We start from the raw sequence: 19,333 nt of genomic DNA on the forward strand, positions 1-19,333 counted from the left end.
CAAACCTTACCTTGAGTAGAGCCATGTGAGCTGGAACTGGAAGGTAAGGTAAGACCAATGGCGAGGGAGGGAAATCCGCCCCGGGGTGGCTTGCTGATGTTAATGGGAAAGTCGGTCCCATATTCCAGAGTTGCAGTAGTCACAGGACTGGCCTAGGCACCGGCCTGCCATAGATGAGCTGCTCTGGGATGACCAAAGGGAGAGTCTTGTGACTACTGCAGCTCTGGAATATGGGACAGACCCATAGTGGGGTTGGAAATCTCCGCTTCAGTGCTTTGACTCCCAGGGACAGGAGTTCAGCCAAGCTATATGCAAAATCGTCTCTCTCTCAAGGAGCGCTCGCAGAAGCAGCACAGGAAACTTTGACTGGGCTCTTGAGATACGAGAGTGACTCTGGCTGCTTCTCTCCGCGAGCGCTCCTCAAGAGAGAGAGACGATTTTGCAGGTAGCTTGGCTGAACTCCTGCTCCTGGGAGTCAAAGCGCTGAAGCGCGAGAGGCATGGGAAACTTTGGCCGGGCTCTCAAGAGATGAGAGTGACTCCGGCTGCTTCTCTCCGCTAACAAGCGGCCAAGATATCTGTAAACTGTCAAGCATTCTTCAAGAGAGACGATTTTGCAGATAGCTTGGCTGAACGCCTGTGTAAAGGGGAGCACAACACTGTTGCACCTCGCTAACATGGGGGTGGGGGAGGGGGCTCATCCCCAAAGCACCAGCATCGCTCCAGTGGTGCGGCCCCGAGGATGCTACCTTTGCCTGCACCCGTCACCAAAGCACGGCAGCCAGAGAAGCTCTCCATCCAGTGCTCCATTCAGAAGCGCTGAACTTCCAATTGGCACTGGAGGCAGCGCTGGAAGGGAAAAGGCAACACCTGAAGGGGCTTCCACAAAGGGAAAAGAAAACCTTCCCTCTGCCACCACCTCTGCTTTCGCCCCTCTCTTAAACCCTGCCAATTCCCGGGTGTTCCTGTTTACAGTCCTGCCCGAGGACGTGCCCCTTGTCTCCCATAGCATGTCTATCGGGAGCACCCGAGCCTGGCTTCTGGAATCCTTCATGGCACCGGGTGTAAAACCACATCCAGCCGGCCACTCCTTTGTCTGAAGGGGAGATTCCTGGTTCCTTGTGTTGCCATGTTTTTTTTTTCCCGTGGACAATGGAGGAATCAAGAGTTTCATGTATTTGTGGTGTGGGTTCCTGTCACAAAATTGTAGCTTTTGGCAAGGCTTCTTGTATTTTATGTTACTGGCCCATTGCAGGTTGATAAATATAATAATTGGGGTAGAGAGGTTGTTGAGAGAAAGAGAAATTGTAATATAATGGCAAAATAGTTCTATTTTATTATACTGGTTGGAGAGTGGCTTCTGATAATCAAGAAATGCAAAACAGTAAATGTTTCTCCCTCCTAATCAAGGTGACAGTATATAATACCTGAGGCAATAAGCAGTAGAAATTCAACAATACAGAATGAACCATTTTAAGTGACACCTCACTGTTGATACTTAGAGAGAGACAATTTTGCCTGTTAGTGGAGAGAAGCAGCCGGAGTCACTCTCATCTCTTGAGAGCCCGGCCAAAGTTTCCTGCGCCACCGTCAGTCAAAATTCAAATTAGTGGTCCATGGGATTTAAAAGTATGAGTTTGGTGGTCCCTGAGGTCCAAAAGGTTGGCAACCCCTGCTGTAGATGCTCATCTCCCACTTGGAAGGTTGAGAGTTCAATTCTAAGTAACAGCAGATGCTTCTCTCTTAAGCCACAAAGAAAATATACAAAAAATATCTGCTACGAACACCATATGGTGTCAGGAAGGGCATCCAGCCAGTAAATGCTCAGTGCCATCCAGTCACCCTGACTCTACCCCAAACAGGGACTACAGGGTTATAAAAAGGAAGTTTATATCTGCACTTGAATATTAGAAACTAATATTGATCTAGATTTCAAGGCTTAGATCTAAAAGAGAGAGACACAGTCTGAGGTCTCCTATAAACTCAACATATTGCTCCAAACAAATTTTAGAAGTTATTACTCAATAATATTTTTATATGGCAGAAAAAGAAAAAAGAATATATACTGTACTTGCTAAGTAACATTATCAATTATATTTAATGTAATGTATTTAAATATAAATTAAATGAACTAAATTTGCTTTTTGTCTTGCTTCTGTTGCTGCTTCTTGGAGCATAACTGTGGAATATGCAGTGGATAATATTCAGGAGACCTTCATTGACCTAATATAAGAGCAAAAACCTCTATCTTTAACAATAGTGTTATTTATTTTTGTATTTTGTTAGGTTTACATCTCACTTTTCCTTTAGGAATTCAAAACAGCATTCAGTATGCACCCTTATACGATTGTTACCTCTAGTAACAATCCTGTGAGGTAGACTGGGCCAAGAGAAAGTGATTTGCCCACCTAGCCAGCCACTGAGTGACTCATGACTCATTTTAGCTGATGTGAGAAATATAGTTGTGCAACTTAGTATTATTCAGTACCTGCTTTCAACCTGCGATCAGTTGAGCACTCAAAGCTTCACTGAGTCTTCTGCTGAAGATTGATTCTGCAGTGAATGTGGAGACTTCTGGGGAAACAACAGCAAACTGAAGATGGCTCTGCTGAGAGTAGGGCGAACAACCAGGGGGGAATAAGGAGCCAGTGAATGGGCCAGTTTCTTGGAATTCTTCTCCAACAAAGAGAGACCTCTGGATTGCCCACATGCACTCCATAGCAACAGCTTCTCATAAGAAGCAGTCTCCAGCAGATTCTTTTTACTCTCTCATACTTTCTTAATTCATATTTGCTTTTTAATTCTATCTTTCAATTTTTAATAAAAGTATTATTAAGAAACTATCTATTGCTAAAGATCTTAATGAAGAGGGAAGAGTTAAAGCACCTATCTTATCCATTATGCCCCTGATCCAAATTGCTTTTTCCACCCTTCATTTGAAATTAAAGAAAAAAGCACCATAGATTTTCTTTTCAAGCAACACATTTAAAGGGGGCATAAGAAAGCACTCATTGAATGCTGCCATGTAGAAGTTTTAGGAGAAACTGTTCACTGTCCAACCGACACCAGGTGACATCCATGTTCTGCTCCTGTCAGGAAACGATGAATCATAGCACACCTTAAGTAGAAGAAATTACGCCCCCCTCCATATTTTAGACCTTAAGTAAACATTAGTTTTCTTAGGCCTCAGCTAGAATTGACAGATGCCTTGAAGCAGCACCTGTTCTCTAGATTTGCATGCTAATTAACTGTAGGAACATGAGAGAAGACTCCTTGGTTTCTTCCAGAATGCTTGCTTGCTTTCCCATTTTTTCCTCCCTCTTCTGAGCCTTCAGGGTGAGGCTTCAAATTCAACTCTTTGCATTTCTTCTCAGTACAGACTTCATATCTTATGGGCATTGAACTGAAAAAAAAAAAGGCAGGTTGTTTGGAAATTTTGAGTGTTGTAGCCATAACGTATCTGAGTGGGTGGGCAGGTTATAGGACAGAATGCTGTAACCTAGCTCTTTCCAGCAGTCAAGGAATCATTCTGTATATTACGCTACTGTAGATGTAGTGTTGTGTTTCAGATTGCTCCTACACAATTCAAAGGCTATTCCATACATTATTTTTAATGAGTAATTTTTTAATATCCACAGTGACAGAGACATTCTTAAAGATGCAGAAGGTGTCATTTCTTAGTGCTTTGAAAGGAGCAGGGCTCAAAGTGGAGATGTTTTCTACCAATCTGTTCATCCCTGGCCTTCCAGTCATATTTTTACAATACATGTGCCCCAAATCTCCATGCTCAACATACGTGTTAAAAAAAATTAGAAATGATCCAATTCACTTCTTTGTTCATAAGCAATAACATATAGCTAAACATATGTGGCCAAGTTAAGGCAGAGAATAAATGGGTGAACAAACAAATGAATGAACAGACGGATGAGCAGACTGGATGTGAGTTAACTGTGAATTGAGGGGCATTCTTAGTGTTCCTCAATTCTCAATTTCCTTGTGTTCCCCTTTCTTCCAGGCCTTTGAATGTCACTCTTGTCTTCCAGTCCAAAAGCCAGCGATTTGTGCGTGTAGGCCTAGCTGTGCCTCTCTTCAGCACTGTGTCAAAGTTGAGGGAAATGGTGGCTGAGGAGGGCAAGATTTCACCAGACCAGGTTAGCCAGACAATTTTGTCTCGTGCTCTGTTGCTCTGTGAGAATACTATATCCTGTGATTTGAACATCGCTTCTTTTAAGATTGATATCCTTAACTGGTCTTTTTGCAGGTAATCCTGGTTGAACTAAACCAGTCAGGGTTCCAGTGCTCCTTCTCGGATGATGAGGATCTGAACTCCATTGCAGAAGGGGACAACATTTACGCTTTCCAGGCCCCCCTCTCTTTTAGAAGGGGTAGCTCCTCCCGAGTCTCAGGTACATCTTACTGAGTAGGTTAAAAAAATAACTGTTTTTATAGGTTGTCATGGTTGTTAGTAATGAAAATGCAGCTTTTTCAGCCTCCTTTTTTTGGCAGGAGCACATATTCAACACATACTAGTTTCTTCCTGTTAACTGATTAATTGATGAATGGGACTAGACAAGAGCATTGGTAGGTCATACAGCTCACTTTCATAAGATGCCTGTTATCCCTTAGGCCATGGTTTTGTATCCTTGGTCTACAACTATACTGACAAATTAATTAATACATGCTAAGGTCAAATTATGAGATTATGCTTTCTTAACACGCACTGCAGATTGTAAGCAATGCTATTTTTTTGCCATAGTATACCTGAGCCAGAAAAGAAATAATAATATAACTTCTAAAATGCAGATAGCACTATTCAGCACTTATCAATGACAATTGAGACTGGCAACTCTTTTGCTAGTGACATGGTTGTAAAATGAAAATATTTAACTGTCTTGATAAAATCAGAACCAGACCAATAACTTTAACTGAAGACTAAGTCTATCCCTTTTGTATAGCCTGTCTAGCACAGATTAGTAATAGTTCTGCTAGGTAGCCACTGGTTAAGTGGGCTTTAGGGGCATTACAGCTCTGTCACTCAGCTTCTTATTAAGGTTTGTAAATTGGTGATTGCATTATGAAGCTATTAGGGGAAAAAGGGGGGGTTGTCCCTTTATTGTCCTGTGTGTGTGTGTGTGTGTGTTTATTTTATTCTGGCAATTGCCTAATTTACCGTAAGCTCTGTGCAAGAAACAGTGGATTCTGAGGAAAGTTATAACGGCAAGATATCTACAAAGAGAAGCTGTTATATGAGCTAATAAACTGAACAGCTACTTCTGTGGAAAATTGTACAAATAAAGTATTCATCTGTCAAGAATTGTTTTCTCTTATTGTGCTGTCCAGACAGTATATAGTTAATTAGGAATTGGGAGCTGTCCCCTTAAGGGAATGCCTCATGGAAAATGTAGTTAATGCATCATGGGAAATGTAGTTCATGTCATGTGATCACATCTGTAATCCTGATTGGTCACTGAATTGACCCTGTACTCACCTATATCTGCTCAGCTGATTCACGTGGCAGAGCGGATTGCTATGCCTCAGCTGTGTTACTTCCCTGAAGTAACATTGAAGGTAAATAATTTCAATAGCTATGCACATGTGAAGCACGAGAAGTTCGCAATGAGCAAACCGGTTGTTACACTGGGGGAATCCCAGCCCTGGTGCTATTCCATTGTAGCCTACTTGCCTATCCTTTAGGCCTCCAAGATTGCTACTCCAAGATTGCTACTTTCTGCTGTCAGATACTTCTCATCTTCACAATCCTCTATTCTCTTTTTGTGTGTGCGTGTGTGTGTGTGTGTTCTATTCTTGGGCTCTGTCCGCCTCGTCATTCAGTCAGATATATCAGAGAATGAAGACTGTCTTTAAAAACATCCTCCATTCTTTCAGCTTCTTCATCTGCTTTGTCAACTGATACTCAGGTCAGCAACAAGACACCTTCAGAAAAGTTCCATTTCTAAAATGAACACATTTTAATCAGCCGATTAAGCAAGTCATGGCAATGTCATTTGCTCTTCATTATCACAAGTAGCATTTTTCCTCAGGGTTCTCAACCTTGATGACTTTAAGATGCATGTACTTCAACTTCCAGAATTCCCCAGCCAGCATGGCCAAGAAAACTGCAAGGACTAGTCCAGGCAGTCACCAGGTGCCAAAAACTGACAACAAAAACCCTTACCTATAAGTGTGAATGATATGGCTATGACTTGAGTTACTGCTGCCACCATTTCATTAGGACTTACGCTCTTTGGGTGCTGCTGTTTTGAATGTACTCGATATGACTGTTGTAAGCTAGGATCTTACTAGTAGTATTTTGTAATTGATTCCTGTTTGGCAAAAAAAGTGAATCTGCTCCTGTTTTGTGACTCATACAAGCAGTTATTTTTAGCCTTCCTGAACTTGGCAGGCAGCCAAGTTATTTGTGCTTCAAAGGGTCAGGCTTGAATCAAGATAAATTGGTTTTCCAGTTTGCAAATGCCAGGAGCGTAAGTGAGGTTTTGTTGTTAGTCCTCAATTGGTAGGAAGATGTAGTTAGGGTGGAGCCTATAAGGGATATAAGAGCAGAAAACAGAATTTAAATTTCAGGGTTTCTATCTGCTTTCCCTTTTAGAATGAAACCTAAGCATACAAATCAGTACAGCTTTCTAGCAGTCCAACACAGATTATTTCTAAAACCTGAAAGTAGAGGTGGAATAGGCTGTAAGAGGCAATATGATTTCAGCATAAATGACTGCTTTTAAATTGCAGTAGAATTGGTTGAGGTATAAATGAAATATTTTGATAGGGTTGACTTTAGCAAGATCCTCACTTTCTGCTTGTTCCATGGTCAGTTAGAGATACATTCTGTTTCTTGAATGTGGTAACAGGCATTTCCCACCTACTCCCAAACCACCATAAATGCTTCTCCCCCACAAAAAAATTAGCCCAAATTTAGCCCAATATTGTTGTGTCAAATCTCTCTAATGCTTACCTTATAAATGCATATTCTGACACACGGTATCCAAACCAAGACACACTATGCAGCCAACCACCATGCAAAAACTAACCCTATAATGCACAAAAGGGGTGTTGGGAATGATATCCAGAATCCTCCAATCCCTAGGAATAGTAATTAGCCCACAAACCCACAGCCACACTCCGCCAGGAATTATTCAGAACCAAGACAAGATACAGAAGGATAGCAATAGCACTTAGACTTATATAGTGCTTTACAACCCTCTCTAAGCAGTTTTACAGAGTCAGCATATTTCCCCCAACAATCTGGGTCCTCATTTTACCCACCTCGGAAGGATGGAAGGCTGAGTCAACCTTGAGCCTGGTGAGATTTGAACTGCCAAATTACAGGCAGCTGGTAGTCAACAGAAGTAGCCTGCAGTACTCCACTCTAACCACTGTGCCACTGAGGATGAAAGAAACAATGGAATCTACAAAATCAATTGTAACCATTGCGACCTATTCTACGTGGGACAACCATTACATTAATTAAAAACCAGGATCCACTAACACCAGCTGGCAGTTGAATGCCACAATCTCACATCCTTAATCTCTACTCACACCAACACCAAACAGTACCAGTTCAGTCAGAGCAACACAAAAATCATCGGCCATGCTACCACCTGCCACGCTTGTGAGTTGATCAAAGCCTCGCACTCCACAAGCAATTCTATCAACAGACACATTGACCTACAACCAGCCTAGGACCTCTCAGAATCCAAATCAACCGCACAGCCAACCAGAAAACAGCACCAACCCTCAACAACCCATGCAACCTCCCCACCAGCAGTTCACCTCCCAATGATCCTGACCCGATGTAACCTCCCTATCACAAGACCCATCATAAGATTCTCTGATGACTCACTCCTGACCCATCATAAGACCCTCACTTGACACAGCCACACCTGAAGCCCTTATAAACAGCAGAACCACTGACACTGACTGTCCCTAAACTCTGCTGAAGATGTTACCTAACCAGGTAATGAAATGTTTGGAAGCCAACCCACAAGCTCAGAGAATGAACCTTCGTCCTCATCCTACACCTGAGTGACAGATATTCACCACTATTGTTTATATTATTTCTATTATTATTATTATTATTATTATTATTATTATTATTATTATTATTATTATTATTATTATTATTATTATTATTATTATTATTATTCTGCAACAGATGCTCTTAGAGTTCCTCTTTCCCACCTACATGCTATTAAATAGATGACTTCCTGACTCTTTCATAGCAGTAACTGAAATTTTTTTAAAAATTTTTTGTAGCTTAAGAAAGTCATGTCACGTAGATACATATTGGTGAAAGATCCATCTGTCTAGGGAAAAGGGCTTCACACCAAGCATTCTGCTAACCTGCTGGACTTCCCACCTCTCAAAAAAGTGGGAAGTCTCAGGAAGCTATGCACTCTGCTTGGCAGCCTCTGCTTTTTATCTGCTCTGTCTTGCTTATTGATCAGACATGTTTGGGATGCAATCGATTGAACTCTCTGTGTTCCAAATAGCCTCTGACTTTACAGATCCCGTCAGACTCCTGGGGGAGGGAATATTAGGATTCTCCATTATAAAAATAATCATATGGGGAGAATGATTTCATTGTTTTTCACTGTATCAGTAAGAATTGTAAGGAACATTCAAACATGCAGGCTTCACACTGTCCAGAAGATACTTTAATACTTAGAAATAGTATTTGGAATTATCCCATTTGAGAATTTCTATAGCTCTGAATTCTTAGACATTTGGTTGGGTTAGGAATCTGCATAGATGAACCTGAGATGGGCAACTTCAGGAAGAAGAGAAGAGGTTGAAAAGCATTTAGCTGAGCTGTTGGGCTGGCAAGCAGCTGTCCAGATGGCTGCATTTCTTTAAAAGTATGAGCTTGTAAATGCAAAACAAGAATGGGTCTGAAGACACAGTCTGGCAATGATTTATTGTTTCTCTGGGCTAAACAAGAAGCCTTAATTGAAAAACATGAGAGGTGACAGTATGCGAGCAGATCTGGGAGATAGAATTTCACAAAATATCCTGCCTTTGGGACAGTCCTATTGCCAGATTTCGTTACTGGATTATGCAGCCTAAATCTGTGCAGAAGGAATGATTCACCTTGAAACTGGGGTACAGGTCAGGCTGGTTAGTCCAGAGAGCTTAGGTCTAGTGATCAGGAATGATAAATCCTAATATATTGGTTATTAGATTTACCCTAGGAGAGGGGATCAGTTAAAACATTTGTTTTAGGGAAAGACGTTTATACAATATTTGTATAATTGCTTATGATTTAATTAGGGCATAGGTCAGAACCCTGACGGTTGGTACTGGCTTTTCTGTGGAATGTTCCAGAAACTGACAGAATCAATGTACTGCATAATAAACTTTTGTTTTATAGTCACAATTGCAGCCATGTGACGTTACTTAGCTCAGCTTTCCTGGGCTTGGAAACTGAACAAGATGGTATCTAGTTAGCATTTGCATGAGATAGTACCAGACAATCCTAAAACGATAGCATAGACTAGAAGATTAAAAAAAGTTAAAGAGGACAATGTATGTCATGTTGTATATTTTCCAGCTATTTCTCTAATAGGTGGTGCCCCAATTTGGGCCAACATAAATAATCTCCTTTGTAAAACATATCAAAATATATCTAGGGATAGTCCAGAAAGGAAGAGCAGTTGTGCTAAAAAAAAAGCGGGGGGAGATGTTGACTTGGTCATTTTGGATATCTACATCCTAAATCCTCTGCCTCAGTTCAGCCAGAGCTTTATCAAGTCCCAAAACAGATAGTGCTGACAAGGTGAGACCACAATATGCCAAATCATTAATTGGGAATAAAGAGATTATGCTACGCCTCTGAATATAATTGGACTTCTAAGACTGACCCTCTTATTCAGAATTAGAGTGATCTTTGCAGTAATGATGGATTTGAGTGGGGAAAGTATGTTCAGATTCCAAACTTGTTTACAAACTAATTGCCAGATCATATTTTCCACTTTCCCCACTATTCCATCAGAAAAAACTGACACAGCATTATCTGTGAAAAGAAAACAATGCATAAGGGTGACAAGCAGTAACTTTTAACATTGGGGAAATATCTCATTATCTGATTTATCCACATTAATAAATAGATCTATTTGATGCAGGCAGTTTTTGTGCTGTTGACCTATATTTCTTTGAAAATTTCATTGTACTTAAGCCAGGTTTGAAGCATTTGTACATGTTTTCCTCTTTTTTTTTCAGGGTGCCCACAGAGTCTCCCATCTTCTCCCAATTCTGCTGGGCCAGAGGGGCAGCGCTTGGTTCACAATGGGGCCATGTCATCAGAGTTCCTGCACCATGGTGGAGGTGGCAGGATCCTGCTCCTTATCTGTAATTTAGCCGGAACAGGGCAACAGGCTGTGAGGTAAGCCCTTGTAGATAGGAGGGCCCTTTCTGCAACAGAGTCTTTCAAAACAGGCACTTGACCTATTTTTCTGCAATCAGGGAAAGGAATCAAATGGACTTGCAGGTCCTAGATAAAAAGCTGTACTACAGTATATTCCTCCCAGTCGTTTATTAACAAGATAACATCTTACAGCTAAGCTTGAGTTCTTATTATTTTATGGACGTGTCTGTAGATTTTTCAAGCCAGCAAAATGGAAATGGGTTGTCATGGATGTCTTTCATGTTAGTGTTTAGCTTCTCAATGTAGCCTACAATGCTAATGTCCCTTGGAGATACCAGATAAAGTTGGTCAGGTATTGCAGCTTAACTGAGATACCCATTTATATATTCTTATGAACTATTTAGATTTCCTGAGTAAGATTAACATATTTCAAAGTAAGGTCCAAAAGAATATGAAATGCAGGAAAAAAAGCAAGGAAGCCTGTTATATACATATGCTAAAAAAAAAAAAGAGAGAGAGAGAGAGTTCTGTGCCGATAGCTATACTTACCAGAAGATTGATACTGGTCATGCAATATGAAGAGGAAAAAAATCAAATTATTGGCTGAAAGACTGACACTTCTGCTGCCCCAAAAGTCTTGAGTTATTTCAGATTGCACAATAATAAAATACAAAAATTACAAGAAAGCCACATGGATAAACAATATAAAGGAATGAAAAATGCAGTGGCAGATAACTGGTCCCTTAGGTCAGACTTGCTACTGAGGAATACCTGAGGATCTTTCAAAGTACTAATTTATTTTTAATTTTAAGACAGGACTTGAGTACCATGGAGTTGATGAAAAAGTAATATCAGTTAAGCTTTGTGGAAATGGCTTAGTATGTTGGTTATGGCAAAATTATGTTTCAACCAATGATGCCAAAGAAGAGGAGGTTGATATGTCTTATGATCAAGTTCAGTCTGTAATAGAACATGCAAGCAACAGAGTGGAATGTCAAAGCATGAAATGGTAAGAAGGAAACTGTAGTTGGCTGTATGGCCTAGGAAACAGAAATGAAGTGTGAGAATGTATCAGTTTTTGCCAGTCCAATTATTTTTTTCATCCTAATACATTCTTCCAACAACCAAAACAAATCTACCTGTATACATATATGGACCTCACCAAATGGAGTACAGTATGCATAGATCAAATTGACCCCTTATAATTGGTACAATGAAGTGGAATAGCTCATTTTAATGGTAAAGATGTGACCAGGAACAGACTGTAGAACAGATCTAGAATTATTGGTATGCAAATTCTAAACAAAACAAAAGTGGAAGAACAAGCCATCCAGGTTCCACAATATACTCTTGGATATGCCCACCATTTTCAACATCAGAAATCACTCAAGTCCCATACTCATTGATAGGGAACCAGAGGAATAGTGGAATGAAATCAAAGGATTTGTTAAGGGTAAGTGTGAAAAGAGACTGCCAAATTCCAAGAAACAGAAGAAAGGAAATTGAATGTCAGAATAAATGGTAGAAATTGCCAAGAAGAGAAGCCAAAACTAAGAAAGACAAGTCTCAGAAAGAAATGTCAAGAAATTCAGAGCTGTATGAGGAGACAAGAAGCAGTATTGCAACAAATAAATGTAAAATCACTGATGATGGAAACATGGAAAAACAAGGAGAATGTTCCAAAGATTTCTAAACTCAGAAGGAGGCCCAACCTCACACAGCTATGCTATAAAGGATGCCACTAGACAATAGACATTCAAGAAAGAAAAAAAAGGTAGAATAAGTATACTAAAATTCTGAACAGTAGAAATGTCAACTTCCAAGATACCTTTGAAAATATTTTCTATTTACAAAAATTTCTAGTTCCTTAAAAATGAAGTTAAATCAGAATTCTAGTCATTAACATGTTAGAAGACTACAGGAATCGGTGGAAAAATATGCAGAAATATTGCAAGGAGAATTAATAAAGATTCTCTCTAAACTGTGTTAGGCAAATCAGGAGAGTGACAAAGATTGGGAAGATGTCAGTCTATAAAAAAGAAAGGAGACTTAACACAGTGCACAAACTAATGACAACAGGCATGGCCACCTACCTGAGAATTGACAATTAAGATAGTGAAGTGATAGCTCTGCCTTTTAGGATCAATACCAACAGTAATGGAATCAGCAGTCAAGAAGCACACAGATTAGCACTTGGCAAAGTAATAGTGAAGGTCTTGAAAAACTATGTCAGATACTGTGATGTGTTTATACCTACAAAAATCAGAATTGTGCAAACAGCGGTCTCCCTGTGAAATTCTATGACAGCAAAAGTTGAACTTTGAAGAGATTAGAAAGAATATTGACACTTTTGAACTTTAGTATTAGAAAAGACCCCTGAGTATACTACGGATAAGCAAGAAAACAAATTTGTGTAACAGAGTTCTTATTCGAGACACAAATGGCTAGTGTCATATTATTGTACTTTGGACATCTTTTGCAAAGATCCTGCTTTTTTCATTAATCTATATCACTGGAAAAGATGGTAGGAAAGGAAAACAGAAAGGATGACCCCAACAAGGATAGGTGGGGAGTCTGTGGGTGCATTGTTGGAAGATCTGAAAAGCCAAGTCATGGACACATTACCCTGGATAAAATCTTAATGTTTTTGCTATGAGTTGACAGTGATTTGAAGACATGAAATCAAGTGACTGCTGCTTCTTATGCGATCATTTGTAGCGTTTGTGAAAGAACCTCTTTTGACCCTTCTCACTATGGGTCAATGACAACTTACTGTGGCCAACTCACCACGGGACAACTCACTGTGGGACCAAAGTTACATGAATATCAAAGAAACGATGGCATAGAATCATTAAAGAAAGGACACAGAAGAAGAGACAGAATGAAATGTGAATGGCAAAAAATTTAAAAAAAATAATTTTAAATAATTAGTTAAAATTGTTAAATTGGGCCACAGGAGTTGTCCTGTGGTGAGTTGATCCTGACAAGTTGTCATGTGGTGAGTTGGCCATTGACGAGTTGGTCAGGGCAAGTTGTCCCATTCCGTTTACGAGTGTGATTCTGTAGGACAGAGGTCTCCAAACTTGGCAACCCTTAAGACTTGTCGACTTCAACTCCAGAATTCTCCAGCCAAGAGCCAATTCTCTTAAAGTTGCCATGGTTGGGGATCCCTGCTGTAGGACAAAAACCAGGTCTGCCTTATTGTCCCCAAAGCTGACAGAAGTGCACTAATCACACTGGAAGAAGAGTCTGCAGCAGAGGGAAAGACCTTCATGCTGAAAGGCAGCTACTTGTTTCCCTCAGGATCTCAGATCTGCAGGGTTGCTGATTAGTAGCCAGATAAGCAGCAGCTGGGCTTGTTAAGCACTGTTTCCTTTGTGTTATTTGGCACAACACCTGGATTTTGTAATGTTAATGTTAAGGTCTGATAAAACAAGTGTAGCATTAAGTTAATAGACTCAGCTTGAGGCAATTGAGTTAGAACAGTAGTGGTGTAATTTCTGCCAAATCCCTGCTATGCAGCTGGCCTGGATCAGGAATCCTGAGCCAGCTCTATGGTCTGGACTATGTTTTGCTTATTTGGGTTATGTGTGTTCCCCCTCCCCCCCTTTCCAAAAACTTTTTTTTTCTCTTGCTGAAAATGAGGAACCACACTCAGTAGCATGGTTATGAGTTGCTCATGGGAGGGAAATTGAATGCCAAAGCACTGTAGGTGGATAATGAATTCACTGTGCACATCCCAAATGTCATTAAGTAAGCCTCTGCATACTTGCAGTAGCTAATAAACTATCATCGAGTGGAAACAGCTTGTGAGATGCTGAGCTTTATGGCTGATAAATTTGTCCAGCAATATTTCCATATTATGCAGGCAAGCTCAGTCCAATCTCCTCCATTCTTTTTCATAGGCAAGAAAACCTTTTTGGTCCTTTCTGTTCTGTTTTTTTTTTCTTTTTTTAGTCAGACAGGTAGTGCCAGCTTAGCATGTAGAATAGAAAAAAAATTCACAGTTTTGTAGTGATAGCAGCCAGTACCAAAAAAATAGAATTTGGCTACTGCCACAGGAAGAAAGCAGAAGATGTGCCTTAAGATTCCTATCTATTGTTGGTTTGTTTATTTATCAATTAGATGTTTATGCCATCAATTAAAGCTTTCTGGGCATTTCTTCTATATTGCAAAAGTATGTCTGAGTTTAGGTCTGTGAAACTAGGGGTATTCTGTTTGTAAAGGAAGACCATTTACCTAGCTTCTTTAAATTGTTCCTAATTCTCTTTTATTGTCTGTATTATTATGTATTATGAGTTGCACAAGCAAAGGGAGGGAACTTGAAGAGTTTCAGCCTGTCACTTTCACTGTCAGGGAGAGAGAATTGTGAGAGTTATGCTGCTACCACCACAGTCTTGTGAGGCTAGCAGCTCCCAACAGAACCTGAAGCCCTTTTCAAAGTCAAGCACTTCAAATCAAAAGGTGGAATTGTAAGCTCCCAAATCCCAAAGTAAAACATGTTTATCTTTCTCTAAAAGGGGAGGAAATGCTTTCCAAACAAAAAAGCAAAATAGATCTAAAACAACACCAAACTACTTACTATTTTCTAGGCTTGAAATTGGAACATGGAGTTGAGTTACATTTGCTTTTAATTATAGAATCAAGATAAGTTGATCCAACTCCATATGATTTTCTTCATGCCAAAGGAAAAAAACACTCTGACAATGCAAATCTTGCCTGCTCCAAATGTTTACCACAGATGGGCAACTAAGCCTGACTTTCTTTAAAAACAATTATCTTCTTGATTTTGTAATAAAAAATATGATTTAGTTTTCTATTTGGGCAATGTTCAGTTTCGAAACTCCTTCCCTGCTGCCTATCTTTCTTTTTCCCTAGAGTTTTATATCATATCAATTTAGAATAAATTAAAAGAAATTTCTGATTAGATGCTAAATGTAAGATTTCCAGGTAATATATTTAAATCAAAAGAGATACATCAAAATATTTGCTGATGTATTCATGTTGTCCCTAGTTGCATCCATTTGTATACTTCACAATTGAAATGTTCTCCATACCTTTACATTTCTTTGGAAATATCAAAATATGAAGGTAATCCATGCAAAAGACATTTTCAGAGAGTTAAATCCTCCAAATAATATGATATTTGGAGCAGAAGTCCAATGACTACTAGGTGGCAATACAGAGACCTAGAAAAGCCTTAGTAGCAAAGCTCTTTGCTCCTTTTCACTGAATTTTTGCAGGCCAGTTATGGTAGCCCTTAGTTATACATATTGCTTAGTTTTATAATGACACCCTTAACTGTATTTGTTTTCTTATTTCTCCAAACTCTTATGCTTTTTTTAAAAAAAAAAAAAAATTTGTATTGCTAACAAAATGCACACACAAAAAACTCATTTATTAAAATCTGTTAAGATATCTCCAAAGCAATAGAAGGATGATTAATACAGAATTAATGTAGATAATGAAACAGAATTTCATTAAAGTTATTACAGCATGTAGATTATACATAGATATGTGGGACATTTTAAAATGGCTGGGTAGAAATTAGTGCTAATTTCATGTCTGAATAATGCTTGAGACTATTGAAAATAAGAGATGGGGTAGGGGAAGAAGAGATTGTCCTTATTGTAATTTAAGAAGAGATGAAAAGTTATTAAAACTGTTTATATGTGTGATGAAGGTTGGAAATCATTTCTTTATATATTATATTTCTTTTTCTTTGCTATATACTTTTCTTTTTCTTTCTGTTCCTTATATCTTTTTCTACTCTGCATCTTTAGTCATTCTTTCTAATTTTGCATTAGTTTGTTAGTTTTTACTATTGTAATTATAATCTTTAATAAAATTACCTGAAAAAAAGAAACTATTTAAAACGTAGCGTTCAACAAAATGTATGCATTATTACTCCACCCCACCCAAAAAGGAAGAGATAAAAGAAGAACCCTTTTTTAAGAATCCTTTCAGTTTTATGAGTAAAGTGAATCTGAAAGCATAGGGACTTAAATTTGTGGAAGTTTCTTTATTGGTAAATGCAGATCTGAAGAAATGATACCTTGTGGGATTTGCTTTGTCAGGAAGATGGCCCACAATGCACTCTCCAATTAAGGCATCTTATTATGGTTGTCGTATGCAAAAATATCCTCCTCTACATTTTTAGGTGTTTCTCTTGCCTTTTGCCTGTACCAGGTTTTTTTTTAGCTTTGTGGGTGGCCTAATAATAACTTAATTATTTTATAATATACTTTGAACTTCATGTTTTGAAAAACAAATGTTTTAATTCATCAATATGTTCAGGGTTACATAAGAGCAAAATTTCATTTTTCAAGCTGGTATATGAGTAGTTTAAAGTTCTCTGTAAAGTGGGGGGGGGGGGAAGCCCTTGTTTTATTTGTAATTTTGATGTCTTTTGATGAATGCACCAATTTCAGTACTTTGCTGTGTTGGTACTATTTTCAGTGGATGAGTATCATTTAGCATGATTTGTCATGTTAGGTGAATGGAGATTCAGGTCCTTGACTTACAATAATTTGTTTAGCAGCCATTCAAAGTTACGGTAACATTGAAAAAAAGTGGCTTACCACCAGTCCTCGCTCTTATGACCATTGCAAGATCCCCACGGTGACATGATCAAAATTTGAGTGCTTGGCAACCAGCGTGTATTTACGACAGATACTTAGGGTCATATAATCACCATTTGCAACCTTCCCAGCCAGCTTCTGGCAAGCAAAGTGAATTGGGGAAGCTGGTTCGCTTAACAGCTGATTCACTGATTAACAACTGCAGTGATTCACGTAACAACTGTGGCAAAAAGGTCATAAAATCTGGCACAGCTCAATTAACCACAGCCACCTTGCTTAGCAACAGAAATTCTGGTTCCAGTTGTTGTTGTAAGTCAAGGACTACCTATAATTAAAGCTTTGCTTTCTGGCAGATGTCTCTAGACAAATGTAGTCTCTTATCATGCTTAATTAATGCTTCCCCCCCCCCTCAGGTTTGGCCCTCCACTGTTGATGCGAGAAGATAGAGCCATGTCATGGGAACAGCTGCAGCAATGTATCCTGGGAAAAATGCGCTATTTGATGAGAAGAGAGGCCCAAGTGCAGGCAAGTCTGTCCTGATACCTCAGTCAGATTGTGATTATACCAATTTACTAAGGAGAAGAGCACTAAAAGCGACGCCTCAGTTCATAGGCAGGAGGAGATGGGCTCTTCATCCCTGTATAAGTGCTTAAGCCAGAGCAAAACTGGTTTTCAGTTTTACAGTTTACACAGGCTTATTTCCTTAAAATGATTCGAATCCATGTCATTGGTTTTTCTGTGTGGTGAAAATCACCAAACATTCTTTAGAACCTCCGAAGTAGCTCTCGCCTTGTCCTCCCTTGTCCTAAGCCTGAGGAATGGCCCATGTTCATTCTTCAAAACTCTAATGAAAAGAGTAATCATCCTGCCAACGTTGCACTAGTATTTGTGATGCTTTCTTAGACGTCAGGATACGAGACCTACTTTTGAGACTTTATGAACTGCGGTCTGATACAGAAGAAGCAATAGAGAAAAGGGAGGGGAGGGGAGGGGAGAGCTGGGCAGGGTGGAACTGTTTTTCTTACTTTTGCAACTTAGAAACTTGTGATCGCTTCCTGAATTCACTTAGGGACAAGTGAGTCATTTAAAATGTTATATTTTTCCTGCATGTCTCTAGCCTTCCAGAGTTGTTTTAAGTGGGTAAAGTTTTAATTAAATTACAGCTGGTTAAATCATAATCATTTGTCGCAAGGGACTTAAAATTAATTTCCTGTGCAAAATGAAGATTGATAATCAAATCCAGATTCAGGATAATCACTTTTAGATGCTTGCTGGTTCTATTTCTTCTACATGATTATTGCTCTTTAGCAAACTCAGTGGAGAAAGTGCTCCTTTTGAGTCTATTAATCTCCTCCACTCTGCCATTTGAAACTTTTGGAAATAAAAAATTCAGGAATAATGAAGGAGTTTCATGTACTAGTTTCATGTACTTAATTGAACAAATATTCTCACAGGGTCTATAATTATAGCTTTCCTTTCCTTTCCATGCTGAATGTTTGATAGGAGATGATTCCTTTATAATGTGCAAATGAAGTAGCCTTATATATACATATATATACATATATATACATATATATATATATATATACATATATACATATATACATATATACATATATACATACATACATACATACATACATACATACATACATACATATATATATATATATATATATATATATATATATATATATATATATATATATATATATATATATATCCTTATAAATATATATTGCAGAGACTCCTGTAGGTAGGTTATGGGGACATGTAACACTTCGTTTTCAGTTGAAAGTGATGCATTGCAACCTGTACGTATGCATATGGCTGCTTTTAGTACAGGTAGTCCTTGCTTACTGACTGCCTTGTTTAGTGATCCTTTGAAAGTATGATAGTTTTTTTTTTTAAAAAAACAGCATTTATAATCATCATAATAGCATCCTGTGGTTACATGATCCCCATTTGGGCATTTCACAAATGGCTTGCAATATGCCAAGATAATAGAGAAAGAGAAAGTGAAATTGTAAATTGCAGTCACATAATGTTTTGCTTAATGGCTGTGGCAATTCACTTAATGGCCAAATAAGGCAATAAGCTTGTCGTGGTCATGTGATTTTCGGTGATGCTTAGTGATTGAGTTGCCAGACCAATTGTCCACTAAGCGAGGACAACCTGTCAATTTTAGACATTTGTTCTTGCAAATCCAAAGCTTCTCTTCCAATATGGTAGTCAAAGCCATGTGTAATTCTAGTGGCCAGGATTTGGCACATTACAGTGTATTGCTGAGTTCAGTGCTGATTTTCTCATTCTCCTGAATGGCAACTGTTCATTTCAAAGGCAGGAGGTCAGTGAGGTACAATCACTGGGGATTAAAC

At 38.9% G+C, this 19,333-nt stretch overlaps 1 protein-coding gene across 1 annotated transcript in view; it reads left to right on the forward strand.

Moving 5' to 3' along the window:
* The window catches only part of USP43 (ubiquitin specific peptidase 43), a 110,801-nt gene that overhangs the window by 69,068 nt on the left and 22,400 nt on the right, over nucleotides 1-19,333 (forward strand). The window contains exons 5-8 of the mRNA XM_026677005.2: nucleotides 4,015-4,150; nucleotides 4,261-4,405; nucleotides 10,230-10,392; nucleotides 17,369-17,480. Of these exons, the coding sequence (XP_026532790.2) occupies nucleotides 4,015-4,150; nucleotides 4,261-4,405; nucleotides 10,230-10,392; nucleotides 17,369-17,480 (556 nt within the window). The remainder of the gene's footprint in view (nucleotides 1-4,014; nucleotides 4,151-4,260; nucleotides 4,406-10,229; nucleotides 10,393-17,368; nucleotides 17,481-19,333) is intronic.

Source organism: Notechis scutatus, chromosome 2 (assembly GCF_049901735.1).
Source record: "Notechis scutatus isolate UNSWTSFEM ecotype Mainland chromosome 2, rNotScu1.2, whole genome shotgun sequence".
NCBI classification, from domain to species: domain Eukaryota; kingdom Metazoa; phylum Chordata; class Lepidosauria; order Squamata; family Elapidae; genus Notechis; species Notechis scutatus.